The sequence below is a fragment of the Falco cherrug genome, chromosome 5, assembly GCF_023634085.1.
Source record: "Falco cherrug isolate bFalChe1 chromosome 5, bFalChe1.pri, whole genome shotgun sequence".
Classification (NCBI taxonomy): Eukaryota; Metazoa; Chordata; class Aves; order Falconiformes; family Falconidae; genus Falco; species Falco cherrug.
Window position 1 is genome coordinate 10,649,854 of NC_073701.1, and position 21,873 is coordinate 10,671,726.

General features: G+C 39.6%; 1 protein-coding gene across 2 annotated transcripts in view; it reads right to left on the reverse strand.

Moving 5' to 3' along the window:
- Nucleotides 1-21,873, reverse strand: part of ANO2 (anoctamin 2) — a 192,098-nt gene that overhangs the window by 109,874 nt on the left and 60,351 nt on the right. For both annotated transcript variants that reach the window (XM_027815075.2, XM_027815076.2), the window contains 3 exons: nt 7,795-7,929; nt 6,471-6,631; nt 2,615-2,697 (listed from right to left, as the gene is read on the reverse strand). In XM_027815075.2, the coding sequence (XP_027670876.2) occupies nt 2,615-2,697; nt 6,471-6,631; nt 7,795-7,929 (379 nt within the window). The remainder of the gene's footprint in view (nt 1-2,614; nt 2,698-6,470; nt 6,632-7,794; nt 7,930-21,873) is intronic.

Consider the following 21,873-nt stretch of genomic DNA (forward strand, 5'->3'; position numbering starts at 1 on the left):
CTTAAAACTGTTAATCCTTCTGAACTTCTTCCTTGTCTTTCTCCTCCTTGCTCTGTTAAGTGATCCTCTGCATTCCACTTCTAGTTCCTTCTGGCCTAACCTGATCAGACACAATTTTCCATTTTCCAACATAATTTTCAATACAAGTAAAGACTTCATCACCACTGAAACATGGTGCCAGTACCTGTCCTACAGACAAATTTATTCTCATCTTTATGAATCTAATGGATAAAAGGTGAACAAAACCTGATCTAACTTTTACATTTTTGCTGAAGCATCAAGAGCTGACAGAAGATGATACAGTGCATGTCATTTTGCTTAAGATGTCAGGTCAAGAGACACATCCATTTTAAGAAAGAGCTGGATCAACTAGCAAATATCCAGAAGGGAACAAGAATAAACAGATATCTAGAAAATTATTTAAGAGCAAAGACTGAAAGAGCTGATGTTAGTTCATCTAAAAAATATAGAGTGACAGAGAGATATGATATTATGTTGAATTTTGCTGAAAACATTCAGAGGTAATTTCTTCGCTTTATCTTTGAAAGAATGAACAAGAAAAAAAAAAATAGCAAGGAGAATTAAGCTAAACTCTAGAAAAACCTTATTAGCAGTACAGATAGCTAAGTATTAGAATAGGTTGCCAAGGGAGGAAGTGAAATCTCCACTGCTGGATTTATTTAGGAACAAATTAGACAAACATCTTTTCATAATTATTTAAGTAGAGTTGATCCTACCATGCACAAGAGATGGCCCCTCAAGGTCCATTCCAGCTTTATTTTTATGATTCTATGTTCCTAATTCTTCAACTTGTGCTGAGATGTGTCTGGCACTCCTTCACTTGTCGTAAACAAAGGATTCTTGCTGATCCCACAGTTTCTGTCCACAAACTTATACCACTTCGGAGCTCTTCATCACCAGACCTCACAAATCTATAGATTCTTTCACAGCATTTTGCAAATACTAAGCTAAACCTTAGGATTTTGTACTAAAAGTCATGAACTTGAAATTCATTGAAATCTGGTGAGTTCATCAAATATGCTGCAGAGCCAAAAGTTTGCTCTCCAGCTTCTGTTTGTACTGTAATTAATACAAAATTGCTGTTCTCCCAGGAAGCAGTATGACATCCCACATAGAACAAGCAGTAATCTCTGATGTGCTTATGCACTTGATTCACATCACAACTTACAGACTGTGAGTACTGGCTTATACTCTGATCATCACCTATATCATAACTGGATAGAGAGTAGTGAAAAAACTGAGAAACCAGAGGTAAAATAGAGGAGACTGTAGTCAAGTCATCAGTGAAAGAATACTTGGAAGGCAGTACTAAAGACATTGCTAAAGGCTGCATTATGGGATAGTGATGGAAGACAAAAACTGGAGTCTGCTGTCTGTGCTGCAGGTTTTTTTCATTTTATTCAATGATTCTTATCTGAGGAGCAAAATGGAATAACACCATCACCATGCTACCTCATGAAATGCATGTTGTCAGCTTACTTTTCTTCTAGGTTATTTGCACTCGACATCCTGTTTGAGCTGAGCTCAGCAGGGCTGGAGGTTTGCTGTTGCTTTTTGTTTAAGGAACTGTGCTGGAACATGAAGAAATGGATTTGAATCTTTCCATCAAACCAAGGCACACTTAACAATTCTCGTTCCAGGAACCTGACCACATTTTATTAAGCCAATGAAAAGAGCAAGGCACACTAAATTGTTCCATACAAGTATTCAGCTCACCATCAGCAATAAAAGAGAACCTAATTGCTGTGTTCCTGAATTAATGAATGTGACCCTATTCCAGACCCATGTCAGCATCTATTGCTAGGGGATACGTAACGGAAGGTCCGAAGTATACCCCTTCTTAGTATGATATTTACGGCTAGTACTGCACTCTTTTTAGTCAGAGTTAGAAATTAATCCTCTGGTGAGGTTCAGTAATTTAAACAGACCATAGGCCATGACAGGTGAAGCAATGCCCAAGAACAGAACTAAAAACAAGTTCAGGGACATTGTAAACACTGATAAGCCCATATGTCTCACTTTTCAGTCAAGTCAGGTCCAGCTAGAAGCCCCATGGGCTCATTGCGAAGCACTTAAAAACTGTTCTCAAGGAACCAACCCCATCTGTTGTTGGCAACAACTCTGTGGGTGAGTACCTAGAACTCAGGATCTTGTACCTAAGGCATCATAGGTGCAGCACAGACCTGGACACAAATATTATTTATGGTACCCTAACATGTTACAATCATTGTCACAGAGAATTTTTGTTATAAAAAATGAACTATCATCTATATGATGAAGTATTTATTCTGTATCATTCTGTTACTGCACTTTGTACAATCGTATATGGGCATTCTAAGCAATTAATGATCTGGTTTTACCTTTATAATCCTTTTCAACATTAATTATTAGAGTACTGACCAGTAAGATAGAGGTGATGATATCTTTAATGATACCTTAGTACTCAAAATTGTATCAGTTATAGTCATTTAGAAAAATATGGCTGTGAACTCCTTTGGGCTGGAAAACACTCAGGAGAAATCTAATTATCAATGCATATCTTCAGATATAGAATAATCTATGCAGTAAACTAACACAGGGAGAGGAAACTTACCTCTTCTTCCTCCAGTCCAGTTAGATCCCAAAAGTAACTCAATCTCATCTGCAAACGCTTCCACTGTTCAAGGAACATAGTAGCTTTAAAAAAAATAAAAGCATTTAAAAATTTTAAGTCCAATACACTATGGTGAATATTTATGTTACTTGAAAACCCCAACTGATACTTGAATCCCATTACGTTAGACCCCTTATAAATAAGCACTAAAAATAGCCCAAGGCCCAATTTTAAAGACAGAACACAAGCAAAGGATGGGAACAAGAATTACTGTATTTTTACAAATAAATTACAGAAACATGGGTTGCCCAAAGGCACTGGTAAATTCTTGTCAGAGAATGGAACTGAACCCATGGCTGCTGATATTCACCCCAAGAACATAATCTCTCTTAGTTTACCATGAGTCATTCTGTAATTCCTGAGTACAAAATGTGTATTGAAACAAAATCTAGTTGTAAATATTGATCTGTAACACTCTAACTGGCCAAGTGGATTTTGCTGTTTCGGTGTTCCTAATCAGTCAGAAACTGAAGATGGGTGCAGCCTGCTACTGAAATAAATCACTGATACCTCTATATAAACTAAGACCCTCAGTAATATGTAGAAAATAATGTTCTTTTGAAATATATTATAGTGATACAGTTGAATGTTTTTGTCCTGCATAGACACAGTGGTTTTGTTCTCAAGGACTGGCCAGTAGTTCAGCCTCCTGCTTTTCCTTTTCCATTAATATGAAGGAACAGATGTTGTACCGGTGTCTTCTATTTACAGTCTCCTGACCTTCCTCTCGTAATTGCTGTTTGCTCTAGATATCCCTTTGCCTAGCTGCTCATGATTTATGGACTTAAGGATTTATTAGAAATAGCACTTCTTACTCTTGACTTGCGGACATCTATTTTCACATGACTATATCAATACTAAACCTGTATATACCCATTAAAACACCCACTGTACCAATACAAGCCACTCCTATAAAGAACTGAGAGCACTGTTTTCCATTTTCTTATGCTTCACTTCACATTTTAGCTGGTGAAGAGGGGATTATTAAAAAGTCATTAGATCACAGTAGTATTTACAACACTTTGAACATCTCGTAGATAGCTCCACAAGACACAGCAGTGGAGAATTAGATCTAGCTTCCATTGACTGCACCTATACTTGGTGTAAGCTGTAAGATAGCACTGGGAAAAGTTAGACTGCTATTAAAATAACCTTACTTTTACAAAACAGAACCTATTCCAACAGTTAGCTGCAAATATTTCCTGCACATATACTCCCATAATGTAAGAAATAAATATCATTTAAACACAGGACTGGCAGTACAATGAAAGAAAATTCAGAAATTAAGCGATTAAGTTGCTAATTCTGCTCCTTCCTTACAGAGGAGAGGAAATATAAAAGCTACATTTAGCGTGTTTGAAAACTCAAGGCTTTTTAGATATTCTAAATAAAAAAAAAACCAAACATTTGGTTATTTTATAGGATGCTATTACTCATTCTATTTTTTCCTGTTATTCAAAATGTCAATTCCACATTTAGCTCTGTAAGAACTTATCTGGCTAGATGCAGTAGCTGTTCTGAAATCAGCAAGTTTGCACTGACTTACACGAGCAGAAAAAACATTCCTGATATGTTCAACTGCCTTTCTAATAAATGCACCTGACAGCTGAAATTCAGCATCCCAGAACACCAGTGACATTAAGCACAATTACCCAGACACTAGTCTGTATTTTGTAAATATGGTCATTTGCAAACAGTATAGCTGGAATCACAAAGATACTTTAAGAAGCACCAGCTCAGCTAGTAAAAGCATGATTTCTTTCAAGATATTAACCATAGTAAGTCATCTGCCTTTTACAGAATGAGCAAAGGCAAGCAGGAGGAAAGACTTCTTGTGCCAAACACCGTCACAAAATAAAGCCAGCTCAAATTACCACACTTTACTCTTTTAAGCACACAGTCGTAAGTCACACAACATGGCAGTTCCCACATCGCTGTACTATATTCTACCAAAAAGCATTCAGGCAACAAGACACTGTGAGGCAAGCTGATCAGGTGTGTGAATGAGATTTGTCATTCAGCAGGTTGAGCTCTAGACATAACCAGCACAGTCTCCTAGTAGTAAGGCAGCAAAATTTGGTGTAATGTAATACTTAATAGGCAAGCTGGGCAGAGTTAGTAAAGGATACTTTATTTCACTTTGCTGTTCTTTGTATATGACGGCTGTATTTTCTTGCTCTGACAAGCTCAGTATCATGGCCCCAAGAACAGACTTTTCCAATCTGTGGGATTTTTTTTTATTTTTTTTTGGGGGGGGGGGGGCTGTTACAGCTCAAAGAATTTCGTTATTCTTACATGCCTTTTCTTTTAAAGCAATCCATATGGAAAAATTTGTTTCTTTCTATTCCTGTACAGATTCTAATTTATCTTAGTGAAAGGATGTATCATCATTTTGCTTTGTGCATTGCATTGTTGATACTAAAATATAATTGTTTAAAATATAATTGATTGTTTTCAATGAGGCTGCATGGATATGAACATTTGCATGGGGGCAAATTTATAGTACAGCTTCTCTGTCAGGAAAATTCTGTTTACCTATGAAAGAGTAAATAAACTACCATTCATACATATGCTGCTCAAACAGCTACACTGAAACTTGGACAAGGCAGCCTATTATGTGCTTCAAGGCAGCAGGTAAACTGTGACACCTTATCTGCCAGTCTAATCTGTAATTGGCAATGATCTGAAGTAGTAAAATAAGTTATTGTGAGAGTCTATAAATTCATCATCTTTTGCCATTTCTCTCAGTTACCGTGCTTACATATTCCCTAACTTCTGCTGAAGGGTTTTCCAGGAACTGGTAAAAAAAAAAATCTCTTACTTCCATGACCTGTTCTGTCTGCATGTTCCTTAAAAACCATGTGCTATCCATACCCAACACCAAGCTAACAACTAGTCATTTCTAAACCAAGCTGTAAGATTTTAATAGGGTTGCAAAATATTACACACTGATTGCTGAGGGATGGCTCTAATACAGTGATATATTTGCCCAATTTCATATTAAGAATGAAAAATTCATTTTGTGAACATTGAATAGGGAAACAAAAAATCATTTTACAGTAGCAATAACACCTTTAACGTTCACAATAAACAAGATCTAGAGTGACTGAGAGCATAGCAGCAGCAATAATACACGCAAGCACAGTACACACACCTTCCAGGGCAGAGGTGAGGCCAGAAACAATAAGAATAATACTACAATGCATTCATTAGTGTTTATGAAGTGTTTTGATATCCTCTAGCGAGACAGGGTATATTTGCCATTAAAAAACCCCAAGCTTGTTTAAATGGAATACTTTAGAACATATTATAATTAAAACGATAATAGTCCCGTTGTTCTTGGAATCCCATAAAGTTTTGATAGAATTATGTGACTAAGTTGGCCCACTTGGAAGTGCATTCTGTGCTCAAATTAAACCCTTTCAGCTGCCTGCACCATACCGATCCCCAAATACATTCTGGCCCCAAAGATTAGAAGTGCCATTAAACAAGGCAGTAGAGGGAGAAATGACCCATTTTTCTTCCCTGAACTGCCCAATTCTTCTCCATTGACTTCAAAGATTTTTGTTGACAGGGGAAAGGCCTATAATATTGCTTTCTTCAGTCTCAGCACACACAGCCCCTCACTGGCCTTCTGAGGCTTGCCAGCTTCATAAAGTCGTAGGTATCACATTCAATCTAAGAGCACGTTATTATATGTAAGGCTAGGATATGTTCTACTACTGGGCATTGCAGCTTTCGTTTGTCAGGAGTCAAAAGATTAACCACCACTGTTAACATGCAAAGTGATACTCACCCCAGAGAGCCATAAAGATGGAGAAGAAGACTGTAGCAGGGTTGTCAAACAAGTGGCTAGCTCGAGCAGTAGCACAAGCAGAGCTAAGGTTCCAGTAGTCACAGAACTTGTCACACAGGGGGCACATGGTGAAGGCATTGTGTTGGTCGCACATTTCTTTACTATGAATGACAAGTACAAAGCTCAAGCATCCTTGCCAGGATTGTGAGCAAAGGGAAGACTTGCAACATTGCTTCATGAGTAGCTGGCATACCCTGACTACGATGGTTCCCATATTGACCAACATTAAATAGCATTTTTTCTATGACTTCAAAAGAAAAAAGAACTATTCAAACTGTAATATCAATATGTTGAATATTATATCATTTGAAAGGTATACAGCTGTTTCCAGCTATCATATTGTTAAAGTAATGCTCTCTGCTATTTCAAAGAGCAGTAGAGGGTGCTGCAGATACATCTTAGCCATAAATCTCACTTAAGTTTAAACGTTAACACACAATGTTCCCACAGACAAGCACAACTCATCAACATTCATTCAGATCAAACTAAGAAAACAAACCCTAACACAGATGCCTTGTTATTCATCATTTACCTATCACTAATCATGTCCTACTGCAGTGATCCACTTTAAAAGTTGCCAATTCATTTGAGAGAATGCAGGAACTGCCACAACAAGTGGGACCAGCAGTATAAGTAATCCAGTATCTTATCTGGACCAGAGTCAGACACTGATAACAAAAGGGAAGTGTCCTTTTTCTTCACTGGGAAGCAGACATTAACATCACTGTGTGAATTTGGCAGGTTTTATTTAGTACAACACCCTCAGGGGACACAGCAAGAAACTCAATGTTTTTTTGTAACTGTCAAGGAGAATCCTGTGGATACCAAATATGCTAAGTCTGCCAGCTATTCTTCATCTTCCTTGTGCAAATAGCCTGATTTTACTAAGAATAACAAAGTAATCCAAGACTACTGGACAGTGTATTTGCATTAACTTCAGTGAGTTTTGCATGATGTCTTTCTGGGTGAGTGTGAAGATATGTGAATTCATAAAAAGCAAAGGAACATCATAAAAAAGAATTTACGATAATGCAGTAGACTCACTGAACGTTTCTGTTTCAGGAGCTGCAAAGACTGAACAGCCAAATAAATATGTGTCACTCAAAAGTCTTATCTCTTCAATGCATGTGTGTTTTCTGATGCCTACAGAGTTGTTAATGATACATCAGACATGTTAAAAGGAAATATTATCAGTAAGGATTACAAACAAAAAGCACAGTTTTACAATTTTCAAGTAACAAATTATTGATCACAGAAAGCTTACCTAGGAATGTCACTCTCAATGGTTATGCATCCGTAAAGAAATACAACAATCCCGACTACTGAAGATGGAATGAGGAATTCTGTATATAAACCCAGCCATGCAAAATAAAGTCCTATCTTTTCTCCAAAATACTTTCTGAAAAAGAAAAGAGGAAAAAAAACCCCAACCAAATAAAAATATGTTGTCAAGGTTATAATTTTCAAATGTGTTTTACAATTTCTTACCAATCCCTTAAAGTTAAAATACTGATTTTCAAAGACATGGATGAAAATCCTGAGTATCTTGAAGTAAAACGAAGGGGGTCATTTGGGCAGTTTGATGTTCTTCATTCTGAGAAGTTAAAGAAGTCCTGTAACATTATAATACGTACTCAATATCTGCTCAGGGAAGACTGCAGCTTTTCCGTCTCTTAAATGAAGTCAGTGAAATACCCCTCGCTCCCATCAAGAGTAGCAGGATTTCAACCAAATATTTATCAGGAAACACTGGAAAGTATTTGCTCTCTGAAAAGTATCTAGATATGCCATCATTCTTTGCCTCTGTAGTCCTCCTGGATTCAATTGCTGAGAGTCATGGAAATGACATCTGTGGGAACATGCTAACACCCTCTGATATCTTAAAAGACTACTGATCTTGAATTGCTGTTAAAGAAGGAAGGTTTACTTGCACACTTAACACTGGCTTTTAAAAAAAAATATTTTTGACAAATTAACAGTCTCTGAACAGCTGGTTTGAAAAAACAGTTTCTGCTCTGAGGAAGAGTTCACTGTAGATGTTGATAAATATGTGCTAGTACTTATGAATCACACTGCAAGAAGTAAGCTAAACATAGATGAAACTCACTGATCACTCCAAAGTACTGTTAGGAGTGATTACAAATTCTGAAAAACACCAAGAGCTTCAGAGAGCTCAAGAACTCACCATAACTAAAATGAGACCAAATTTAGATAGAAAACAACACAGAAACATTTCACAAGCCAGAGAATAAGGTGGAGAAATGCTGGGCAGAAAGCAGCTTTGGAGAGAGCACTCAGGGCACGACACTGCGTTTGAATCAGTGAGACATTCACACTGTGGTGGCAGAAAGAACAAAAATTTCAAGATAACATGTCTAATAAACAAAAGGCAAGACTTGCTTCTCATAAAGGCAGAGTGCAATCCCACTTTGAGATTGATGCTGAACTCACTCACACTAGGAAAGTTACACCCAAGTTTAGTACCCCGGATTAATTTTTTTCCTAATGGAAATGGTTAAATGAGATTTTTGGAGGCCCAGGATTTCTTTTAACAGATACAGTTCAATTCTGACAGAACTTAATGACAAACCTGTATGCCTGTAAAGCTGAGTCCTTTCAGCGGCACAAGCAAAACTGGAATTTTTACTCCAGAATCTAGGTCTCAGGGCCAGGCTGCTCCTGCCACAGGAGAGACAGGGGCAGGAGTGCGACCAGGGCGGAGAGCCATGGGACACGCTGACGAGCCTCCACAGTCATTTCCAGCTCAGATGAAAGGAGTAAGGGTAGCAACACTGACAGGAGGTTTATTATTACAGTTCCTACTGTTCTTACACCATCACAGCTGCAGCTAACTTCACGTTCCTGGGCTCTCACATAGGGAAGCGGGCAGTGCCGTCATGCCTACTGCAGTGTTGCCTTACCTGAGTGCCTATATTTGCTTATATCTAACCAACATCACTCATCCTTTTAGAAAGGGCATGTGTAATCATCAAAGGGAAAAGAGAACAAAAGCACTCTAAGGTGATACACAGACAACATTATCATCTGTATAAGGGGATGCCATAACCTGGAGAACAAGCCCAAAAGCAGGGAAATTTTCAGGAATCTTCTAGGAAAGGAGTACAGCCCTACAACCGATACTTGCAAGGCTATCACAAGCAACACTGCGTGAAGTATCAAACAACGCAGGTGGAATCATGATAGGATGACTCAAATGGCAATAACTTCATCAGCTGTATAATTCTTTTATTGTTTTGGAAAGACAATTTGCAGAAGTCAGAATGGGAATACTATCTGCAGTATCCAGTCTTTAAACAGCATATATCAGCTTAGTAGCTCTTCATAACATTCGCACCACTATATGGTTTTTATGCACCATGGGACAACAGATTATCACTAGTGCACAGAAAATAAGGAAATATGATATTATATGATACACTATAGTTTATAAAATGATAAAGGTAAATATCTATGATGCAAATATAATCTGGATACTGTGGGACTACCCTGTAACTTAGCAAATGCCAGGTAATTTTGGAGGTAATTTTTAGGAGGTAGTTTTTCTTTATTTTCACATTTTTTGGTTTTGTTTTTTGTTTTTATTTAATATGAAATGAGGGAGGAAATACTTGATTAAAATATAGAAATAATCAGATGGCCTATAGCTTTTCTTCAAGCCTTCTATGTGAGTCTGCATACAGCAGCAATGGTCTTGGAGCAGCACAGAATAGAGGGAGAAGACGACTTAATTTGCTCTCAGGTTTCCTCCTGACTGGAAAGTGGCACACCTTGTGTTTGACAGTAAGGCAAACATCACTGAACACATCCTAACAACATGGAACAGGGAGGAAAGGGGAATTATTCTGATTTTCTGTCTTCTTACAGCTTCCTTATTGGTAGAATTGAGCAACATGCAGAGCTAAAGAGCTCCAAATAGGTCAAAGCAGACATGAAAAATAGTCCACAATCTGAGCTGTTCTAAACTGTCCATTGTTTTGATAAAAGGCCACAAATCAGCACAGAAAGTGTTCAAATCCCAGAAGCATGAGAGTGAAGAGCAGCTGACCAGGGTCAATGAAGTTGAAGCCTATATCTTATGAGGCTTTGTCTAGAATTTTTAAGCCTTCCAGCAATAGATGTGATCTGTAACCTACAAAGCAAAGGGTTACTACTTGCATCCATGCCACCAGAAAGTGAGAAGAGGTCAACAATGTTCTGGCAGTATGGAAAAAAAACAGTTGCCAAGAAGAAAACTACAATGTTCTGTGGCTTAACTGTTATGAAAAAGAAAAATAATTAAGACTGTTGTGCCCAAGTTCACCAATGTGCCAGAATATGAAATGATCTAAGAAGCAGCAATAACTGCTTGGAAGCATGATGATAAATGTAAATCTGTGTTTATCAAGCTAGAAACACACAGGACATGGACATGTCCTTCCTTTCTCGACATGTCCCAGAAACTGTCCTCCCAGTGCTCTGAATAGGAGTCAAACCTCTGAAAACACCTGTGACCACCTGTGATAAAAACTACTGCCTCCACAGCTGGATGCAGTGGGTTTTGGCTGAGACCTTAAGAATACCATGAGGTGAGTTTCTTTCTAGCATCCAACTAAAAATCTCTTAAACAAAGGCACACTGGCATAGTTTTGCAAAGTTTGAAAGCATTCCACTCCTACTCAAGTCAACAGTTACATGTTAGCAAACTGCAATGCTATTTCATTTTGAAAGCAGAATAAGGTTTCTCAAATGAGGACATACTAGCCCCTCTACATTCTCACACTAAAAGGAAAAAAAATCTTGGATTGATTGTAGTGAAGAGAGAAAAATAAAGTCTTCTTCAAGGGTAGAGTAAGATGTATGTAAAGAAAATGAATTTTTAGAAGTTTTTGTATATTCACACCAAGAACTTGGCATTTCTCTCATTTACATTGGGATAAAACCAGTCTTACTTTATTATACTCAAGCAATTACCCATGATTTATGCTGGCATAGAAAAAGAGAAATGAGATGAGAATTTTTCTCTCCCTCAGTAGCTAACTCACATCCAGTTCACGTATATCCAGACAAAGCTAAGGACTAATGCTTTCCAAAGTATGCTCATGGATGGCTCACTGCAGAGTGCCACAAAAAAAAGTATGCCCTCTGCGTTGTATGAGCTTTATTTCCTCTGTATTATTATTAGCTGTATTCTAATGTAAAGAAATGTCCCTTTATATACACATATGCAATGAGGACAGCAGTTCTCATCCAATGCAAAGGGCAAATGGCTTTGATAATGAGCATGTACTGCTCCTACCAGAAGCAGCAGCCAAGCATTTTGTTCTGTGGGTTGTTACAATATAAGGCAAAATTTTATGCCTTTCACTTTGGAAGACCTTTTGAATGCTAGTAAAATGGCCACCTACCAAGCACTAAGTTCCCTTGAGTAAGAATCATGTCTTTAAGGAGACATTTGTCAAAGTCATCCGTAATTCCTTCCAAAACTGAACAAAACTTGGAGATCAAGCAAAAGATCAGAAACAGCATTTAAAAACTGCAGCAACAACCGCGACCTGTAGAAAGTGTGTCCCCTCTCACGGCACAGTTAGAATAAAAAGGACTGAGAAGGACACAGTGAAAAAGTTTATTCAGTTCCCTCTGCTTAGCCCGTATAACACTTGAACCAGACATCTGCAGTGCACTTCTGTCTGTCTGGCTGCCAAACCAACATCAAAAAGAGTAACTGATAATTAAACTCTATGCTCTCATGTTGGTCACAGTGCTCCCGTGCCAAGCTGTGTGATTTATAAATAGGCTAAGAGTTGGGGCAGGGGGTGGAAAGAAAGAAGGAGAAAAACCCTTCGGTTTTAACTTTGTGAAAACAAGTGTGGGATACCTGGAATGTGGATAAAGCATGTGGCGTGTGATACACGCTGGAAAGAACTCTGGAGTCATTCAGGAACAAAGTTAAAAAAGCAAGGAAAAGATGCTGTGGACACTGAGTCACCTAACTGGGAAATCTGTTCAGAACTCTTCAGTATTTTAATTTCCATACCCCGTTCTAGGCCAGCTGTTATTTCATGTTTGCCACAATTCATTTCACCACCCCTACAGTGATGGAATAGTTTCTATGCAAAACTAAACTGATTTACAGCTACTTATTGGGTAGGCTTTTCTCTGTGCAAATGGTCAAACTAGTTACATCTATTACTTATGCCTTCAAAATAAAGCTATTCACACAGATTGTGGGCAAGATTCTGGTGTTTCAACTGCTGGGAGAAAGGACAAGCAGTCCTCTCAAAGCACAGTTTCATGTCAGAACATCTCTGCTACCAGAGCCAGTTCAAAAACTTTCTTCCCTCCCCATATTCCAGGCCAGGCGCACGTTCCCTTTGTGACCCACGGCAAGGCAGCTCGCCGTGTAAGCCTGTGAACAGCTGTGACAGACCAGCACAAAAAATGACAACTTCTTGCAGAGGGTCAGGAACACAATTAATTCCTTCATAGAGCTTTGTCAACAGAAGAAAATGTACCTTTAAACTGAAGGTAGAACAACGACTAGCCTTACAAACACAGAAGCAATTTGTAGCACGTATTAAGATCAGAACAGAGATTTTTCCTTGTTTCTGAGACAATAGGTCCCATCAAATCGAAGTGCCCATCTCAAAACAGTAAAGCTATTTCAGAAAAACTGCTGAAGTACAGAAAAAGCCCAGTCACTCTAACAGAATCAGGAAGAAGACATAATATACTTCTATATCCCACCATTTCACTCCAGGTAGAGTTGCTTACGTCAAAAATTTTCTGGATTTGTCATTTTGTCTTCACTTGAAAATTTTCTCAGGACAGGATTCAAGCATTTATTATAACCATCTGGGACACCTGGGGGGAATTACCGCTCAGCAGCGGCACTGAGGCTGCTGTGCATCCAGAGATCCTAGAGATTTCTACCATGTTTGTGCCTGACAGCATATATGCACATATTCTGTCCAGACAGTCCTAAGAAGAAATGTGTCAGTGCTAGATCCAGATATACAGAGAGTACACCAAATGGAGCAACATGGAAACCAAGAAAGGCTCCTGGCAGAAGACAACTCCCCTTGGAACAATTTGTCAAGAGTCTGAAAAAAAAAATTATTAAAATTTTAAGAGGGCAAAAAACCCACAACTACAGAACCTCAGATAAACTACAATGCAGCTGAGTCTGAGGCAGGAAGGAAAAAGCCCATTAGAAAGGGCAACTGGTTCTGCATACAGAAAACAAAGAAAAAAGCCTCTGTCCAAGGTAAGGGCACATGGCTTTCCCTAAACTGGATATAAAGATAAAGGTTATCTGATAAGCCCATGCAAGAACCCTAAAATAAACCCTAAATGCTGAAAGCTAGCTCTAATGTTCATGTTTGTTTCCACATCTGCAAATGTCCTTCATTCACTTTGGAACACTTGGTACCAGACCAGTCAGACCTGGAAACAAGTTCAGAGGCACAGCCTGCTTTTGTTTTCTATAAAAGACTTCATACCCTGTGTATTTTCTCTAACAAGTGATGCACCGAGTCATCTACAGTGCTTCTGACCAAAAGCATTCACCAAAAACCAACACAGAAACTACAAATCTGACTCCTTTTTTCCTGCAAGTAGAACAAAGCAAGATGCCACAAGAGCCATTTAATCAAGCACCTTTAGTTAAAGTTCTTATTTGGAAATATTAGTTAACAAGCATCTGCTATGTCCTCAAATGGTACCTGAAGCCAGAGCTAAACCTGCCTAAATTACAGATTATTCCAGCCACAGATACTTTTTCTTCCAAGGCACTGTGAAATATTACTTGTGATCCGTTACAGAACAAGAAACCAAACCAAACCAAACCAAACCAAACAAACAAAACCAAAAAAAACCCCACTGTCAAAATACTGCAACTCCTTAGTGAACAGAAATTTTGGAATTCACAAAGATGTAAACCAATGTTTTTCCCTAGTCTCTTGGCTCTTAGGAAATGAGTCCTATCCAATACAGTAACAGGGTGCTGTTTAGGGAGATGATGACGTGTGTGGAGGAAGAGAATATTCAAGTTCTCGAATTCTAATGCATAAAAAAAAAAGGAAAAATATCTAGAATAAAACCCACAGAATTTGTATATTAACTGCAATTTAAAACAGCAAAAAATCAAACCTTACCCCATAAAGGAACAAAACCAGGACAAGCCACTCACTGACCTTCAGAGATGCACAAACCCTATTGCTTCAATTTCAAGAAATTGTCAGAATGCAACTGAAAGGGCATACTTTGTGGTGATGGATTATAAAATGAAAAAAGCCTTTAATTAGTGATTGTAATGCAAAGAACAGCAGAGGCATAATAAGGAGACAAGTAATGTGACTGAGAGAGAAATTAAGGCTGACTACCTACCAGCTGTATAAGCAAGCAACGTGGTGCTGGTTAGTCAAAAGCACTGTAACTGCATTCTCCCCTCTGTTGTGGGAGAATATGAAGCTTCAATGCTTCTACAGAGCATTTTTTTCATTTCTGCATGGTCTTTGTAAAGTGTTCAGATCCCCCCAGTTAAAGAAAACTCTTATCAGAGAGCTAGATAGAAATGTGATAGAATGTGATTTGCAGGAACGTAAAAATAATAATGTACTCATACATAGATAACACCTTAGGTGCAGTAATAGCTGTCCTTAACCTTATGTAGTGTTTGAAAGTATTAAGTGCCTGATGACATTATTCTGTTGATGTCTGGATTTGCCTGTCATGTTCTTTGCCTACAAAAGTTCTACGTGTCTCTGAGGCTGCAGCAGCCACAGCACGTCTTGCTAAAGAGAGAGACATTTTCAGCAAGAGTAGTAATGCAGTGTTTGTCCTGTCACTTTTAAGAACTCATGCATAAGACAATCCACGTACACAGAAGTGTCTGTCTTGAGCTTGCTTTCTTTTATTCTCTAGCATACTTTAGCATTCAAAAATGTCAGTAACCCTCCAAACCTGGCAAATTAAAAATCCACAGCAGGTAGCCTGGATGCCTGAGGCTGTCAATACTAATGCAAGTCAATAGAGGTTGCCTATGAGGAAGGCAGTACAGTTCCAATCCATAAACACCTCAGCACACCAAGTGAACCTCTAATTAAGAAACAAGTAATTCATTCGGGTTTGCATATCACATTTTATCTCATAATAAACTCTACAAGCTCCTACAAATAAGGAGTAACCTATTTAATATGATAGAGTGAATCAGCCTTTTTTTTAGACTGGCAGGGAGGTTACCTAGTCCTTTTCTTCCTATTTTTAAATACCTAGTATTACTTCTTTTTCTGGGTTCCCTTAATTTGCAAATTAGATGTTTCCCCATGTTTTTGCTTTGAACAAATGTGAGGTCACTGATATGTATCACTTACCTAATCTTCAGTTTTCACAAGATGATTTGCACAATTTTCATCATCTAAATTAACAGTTTGAAGCTGAAGTACTGACTTCTTTTCATAAATAATTGATTTATAATAACTAATATTTCATGAAAACTCTCTTGCTTTTCAAATTATTATAGTTAAGTGTTACTACAGAATCTGGATTAATTTCGTCTATTTGCTTTAATAGGTACTTGTAAATACTTGCACCGTACGTATTACTGCTGTCAGATAGACACCATCTAGTGGCTAATAAACAGATGTGTAATTTCCAATAAAAGACAAGTATAATCAATCCTTTTTTAGTCACAGTATTACTGCACACCTTGAGACAGCAAGGCTTGCCCCTTGTCATTTTTAGACAATAAGAGAGTTACAGAAATTTCTTGTTTAACTAAAATTTAAACTGCTAGTCCTCAGATTTCCGAGACTGTGACAAATGGAAAGGCAAACAGAACACATTCAAATGCATCCTGCAAGTTAAAAGCATGCAAGATGTTTCATTATCTTCCAGGCCTTCAGGATTCCCCGGTCCCAGACATCGGGGGGAAGGCTGGAGCAAGGTAAGTATAGCCTTGGTGGAAGAGGATCGGGTCAGGGTATACTTAAGCAAATTGGACAATTGGACAAGTCCATGGGCCCTGATGAGATGCACCCACAAGTGCTGAGGGAGCTGGCAGATGGCGTTGTAAGGCCACTCTCAATAATCTTTGATCCATGATGGCAACTAGGAGAAGTGCCCGAAGACTGGAGGAAAATAAATGTCACCACATAGTCAAGAAGGACAAGAAGGAGAACCTAGAGAACTACAGGCCAATCTGCCTCACTTTAGTCCCAGGGAAGATGATAGAGCAGCTAATCCTGGAAACCATTTCCAGACATATTATAAACGAGAAAATCATTAGGACTAGTCAGCATAGCTTTACCAAGGGGAAGTCATGCTTGACCAACTTGATAAACTCCTATGATGAAGTGACCAGCCTGATAGATGAGGGGAGAATAGTGAATATTGTCTATTTGGACTTCAGTAAGGGTTTTGACACTGTCTCCCATAAGATCCTCATAGAGCAGCTGTTGATGTATGGGCTGGATGAGCAGCCAGAGAGGGGCATTGGAAACTGGCTGAATGGCCAGGCCAGAGGGTCGGGGTCAGTGGCACAAAGTCTAGCTGGAAGCCAGTAACTGGCAGTGTACCCCAGGGGTCAATACTGGGTCCAGTCCTGTTCAATATCTTTGTTAATGATCTGTGGCAGAGCATACCCTCAGCAAGCTTGCAGATGACAAAAAACTGGCAGGAGTGGCTGATATGCCAGGGGGTCATGCTGCCACCCAGAGGGACCTAAACAGGCTGCGGAAAGGAGCTGTTAGGAATGTCATGAAGCTCAGCAAAGCGGAGTGCAAAGTCCTGCACCTGGGGAAGAAAAACCGCATGCAGCAATGTTTGTTGGGGGCCATCCAGCTGGAAAGCAGCTTGGCAGCAAAAAAACAAAACAAAAAAAAAAAAACAAAACCACAACTGAGAGCTGAGAGGCTTGGTGCCCACCAGATTGAACAAGAGCCAGCAATGTGCCCTCGCTGCGGGGAAGGTGAATGGTATCCTCGGCTGCTTGACACAAGGTATTGCCAGCAGGGCAAGGGAGGTGATCCTTCCCCTCTGCTCAGCACTGGCAAGGCCACGGTGGGAGTACTGTGTCCAGTACTGGGCTCCTCAGCACAAGAAGGACATGCATAAACCAGAGACAGTCTAGTGAAGGGGCACAAGGATGATTAAGGGACTGGAGCACCTCACATATGAGGAAAAGTTGAGAGAGCTAATACTGTTTTGTCTGGAGAAGAGAAGGCTCAAGAAGGATCCTATTAATGTATGTAAATAGCTCAAGGGACAGTGCAATGAGGACAGAGCCAGGCTCTTCTATGTTATGGCCAGTGACAGGACAAGAGGCAAAGGGCACAAACAGAAAAACAGGAGGCTCCCTCTGAACATCAAGAAATCCTTCTTTACTGAGCATGTGACTGAGCACTGCTGGAACAAGTTGTCCAGGGAAGTTGTGGAGTCTCCCTTCTTAGAAATATTCAAAAAGCATCTAGTCTCAGTCCTGGGAAACTGCCTCTAGACAGCCCTGTGAGCAGGGGTTTGGACCAGATGACCTCCCGAGGTCCCTGCCAACCTCAACCATTCTTCGATTCTGTGATCTCTGAGCACTTCAATTGCAGCTATTCCACCAAGACAGCAATGCACAACAGCAATAATCACCTGCTCAATATGGCATTAAAATGTTGATTTTTCTGCTCCAGTCTGTACTGACTGTGGAAGTCCAGAGATTTACCATGTTGGAAAACTTCTTTATGTGGGTATTTTCTGGGGATAGTTGTTACATGGCGCCCAGTTCTTAATCTCTGCCCTTGTCATCTTGGTTTTGTCCACTGTCAGAGACAGGTTACTGGATCAGACAAAGCTATGGTCTGTCCTAATGTAACTTACGTGCAGAGAGAGATAGGATCCTCATGCAAAGCATCTTATTATTCAGGTATACCTTTAAATCAGATGACAAATGTTGGTCTTAATCCCTGATCAGTGCTCAAGGAGTTAGAAAAGGACTTCCTCTCACCCCAGCATGTCATAGCCAGAAATTTCTACAGTGTTTAAGATGTCAAGTGCAGTTTTACAAGAAAAATAACAGAACTAACCACCCAAATGCAGCAATGTTTTCTATTCCCTGCTGCAGTTACTAGCCATACGCACCTCTAGATGCCTACAAATATTTGTATGCTTGTACATAAGAATGTGCAGGACTTGCTCTTTTCTTTCCAAATCTGGCTTCCACTTCTGGCTTTTGCATCTCCAGTTTAAAAGAACTTTAATTTCCTATCAAAAAACACTAATATCATCTCCAAAGATACTTGTTGGATTGGGAATAATTCAATGGACTCAAGTCCATTAAGAAATATGTTTCTGGCTATGAAGTTCAAGGATCATACAGGCACTATGGAACTTAGCCTGTCTGTTCTGCACACAGATAAAAATGAACTCTAGCTGCCTACAAAACTACACAATCCAAGGTGGGGAGGATGGTGGCGGTTGGGGTGGGGGGTGTTGGGGGGGAGGGTGGGCACCAAAAATCTTTATAACTTCAGTCTTCAGAGCCTTGGGTTTGCGTAAGTCCTGATGCAAATATGCATATCCTTTGCTGGATGTAGCTTTTGAAAAGCCCACCAAAGGAGTGAGGAATCTGGATGGTAATGAGGATTTAGTTCTCAGACAGTGACCTGAAGCCTGGGAATTATGTTTATCAGAAAGCAGGGATCTGGTTTTCCTCACCACTGCAATACAAGCCTACTACTGGTTTAAAATTCTCTCTCTCATACAAGCACCAATAAATAAGGCCAAGCTCTTGCCAAAACAGAGAGAGAGAGAGACACTTCCTACAGGACTGTCAAAGTATATGAAATGCAGAGCTGTAAGTAAATCATCTCACTCCAGTCACAGGCCTGCATCCAGCAAAATAATTCAATACAAATTCTTCAGTGATTTATGCACCACGAGCAAAAACCCTCTGCTTTGCAATAAACACAGGCTGGAGCACTCATGTAAGCCCTGTGATGAGAAGTTGCAGGCATGGAAGGGAAACTCCCTACAACTTCAGATGAAAAACGCTGTCCTAGCATCGAGCATCGGATATGCAGTCCATTTAATGGATGTATGGCATGATACAAAAGTCAACTTTTAAATAAACTGGGGTCATGAGGGGTAATGAGGTCACATAGACACTGGAAAGGTGAAAGAATTGCAGTGATGGAGAAAACATTCCTTTCTCAACAGCTAGACCATGCTCCCGGGTCCCACCTGCTTCTGGCTCCCTCCAGGAAGATCTCTGCTGTAAAAACTGGAACAAAGGACAACATCAAGGCTGAGTGGATGCTGGAATAGTACTTCCCACTGTACCTAGTGCTTTAATGATGATGAACTGTAAGTTGAATGTGCCCCATGTTGGGAATGAATATTTGTTGTAGAGTTCCTTGGAACTATAAAAAGATGTTGGACTCCAAGTGTAAAAGGGTTATAGCAAGAAGATATGTTCAGATTATTGCCTCAGGCACGTTCTCAGCAGAGGTTTGGAAGGAAGCTATATGGACTACTGCCAAAGTTACTGGTGGAGCTCATGGGCATTTTTCTACTTAAATGCTATGTTTGTTCGATTACTGCATTTTCCCAGGCTTAAAGCTGCTTTTTCTTTTTCCTAAAAAAGAAGTCATTGCATATAGCTTCAGCATCTTGTGAATGTTGAAGATATGCCTGCTAAAGACAGTCAGAGAAAAACTGCATAGTGTTCCCATATTTCTGTGTGGGAACTGAGTCATTTAGTGATTTACCAAGAACTGGTTTTTACTGTCGTTACCCACCTGGCATAAGGGGACCCTCTCCGGGATTCCATGAATCACTGTTCTCAGAAGAATAATTCACTAGACTAAGGGGGAAAGCACAACACTTTCAACCCACTGACCACTAATATCCAGAAAGAAAGTAAACTCCCTCCTCCCTCAAAATGAAAGGGAACCCCGAAAAACGAGGAGCACCCCACTGACACACAGTACAGAAATGGGGCTATGAAAGGAAAGAATCAGTGGGTAAGCCTGAAACGTAATTGGTTTCCACTGAAAGGGCATTTCTCTTAAAAAAGGAATCAAACTGTCAGGTAGAGGAACGTTCCTCGTTGTAATAGTGTACAGACCCCAACGCCGTACGTGAAGTCTTAGAAGGTAGTAAATAACCACCTGACTTAGTAGGTGCTTTAGCAGAGAGAAAAGTTTATAACATCACTATTCTCCAAGCATCAGGAACTGGATATTACCCTGCACATCTTCCATGGTGGAGTTTTCTCTCTGCAGCCCTATGGAAGCTGGTGATCATCAGGTGAGCCCTGCAGAGGGAGGGTATGAAGGGAGCTCACTGCTCTCAGCTGGCTGTACATGGGAGGCAGCCCTCACCATTCCTGCTCTGGAACCTGGCTTTCAAAAAAGATATAGGTGTGGGTTGTGACTGTGGGAAGTGTAAGTGACCTGCTGGGTCAGCCAGCCCACCACAGTGTGGGGCACTGTACATATATCTCTCCTAAAATATTAGTCTGGACTGATTAGGTTTAGCTCTAAGGCAAGCATTAGAGTGGGTTGTTCAGTCCCTGTGAGATAACCACATATTACACGGTTGTTTTCTGCCACAGTGGTTACACTGCATAAAAAATAAAGATCAGATGTTTGATTAGGTTAATTCACAAGAACAGAAGAGTGACAAGGAAGCAGAGGAATTAAAACATACAGGAGAATCTGCATTTTGAGGACCACTAACCCCAAAGTCTGCATAAACAATGATTGAAGAACAATTGAGCATACCTCTGGAATTAGGAAGGGCACTGCCAACCTTTATTTTCAAGTTCTGAGAGCTCTAGACAGTATGTGGAGACAAGTGTTCTCTCTCAGGAGATGAAAATGTGGCTACAAAGCACAGTAATGAAAGAAGCAGCTATTTGCTAATGTATTAAGTGGTTAGATGGCCACAGTTAGGGGAATGCTATACCAGAAATGGATCATAACTACACTTTTTCTAAGGAAGAAATGCTTTTCTCTAAAGTCAGTAAAAACACCATTTCAGCAGAACGCCCCTTTTCTTATTTTAGAGCTCCTTTAAAACTACCCTATCCAAGTAGGGTAAACAGATATACCCATTTTTGGGTTTTGTTTTGAAGATTAATGAAAGAAGAAAAAAGGTAAAAAGGCAAACCAGTAATAACACTTCTGGGTCCTGACTGCTTTCACTGTATGCTGCACCACACAGGTCCCAAGGCACTGAAAGTGAAGACAACAGTAGCCAGAGCTGAAACAATCAAACTTCTGAACATCATAGATCTGTCATTGTTTTAAAAACTGCCTGGAAGAGAAAGCTACAGGCTGCTGTTCTTTAGGAAGAC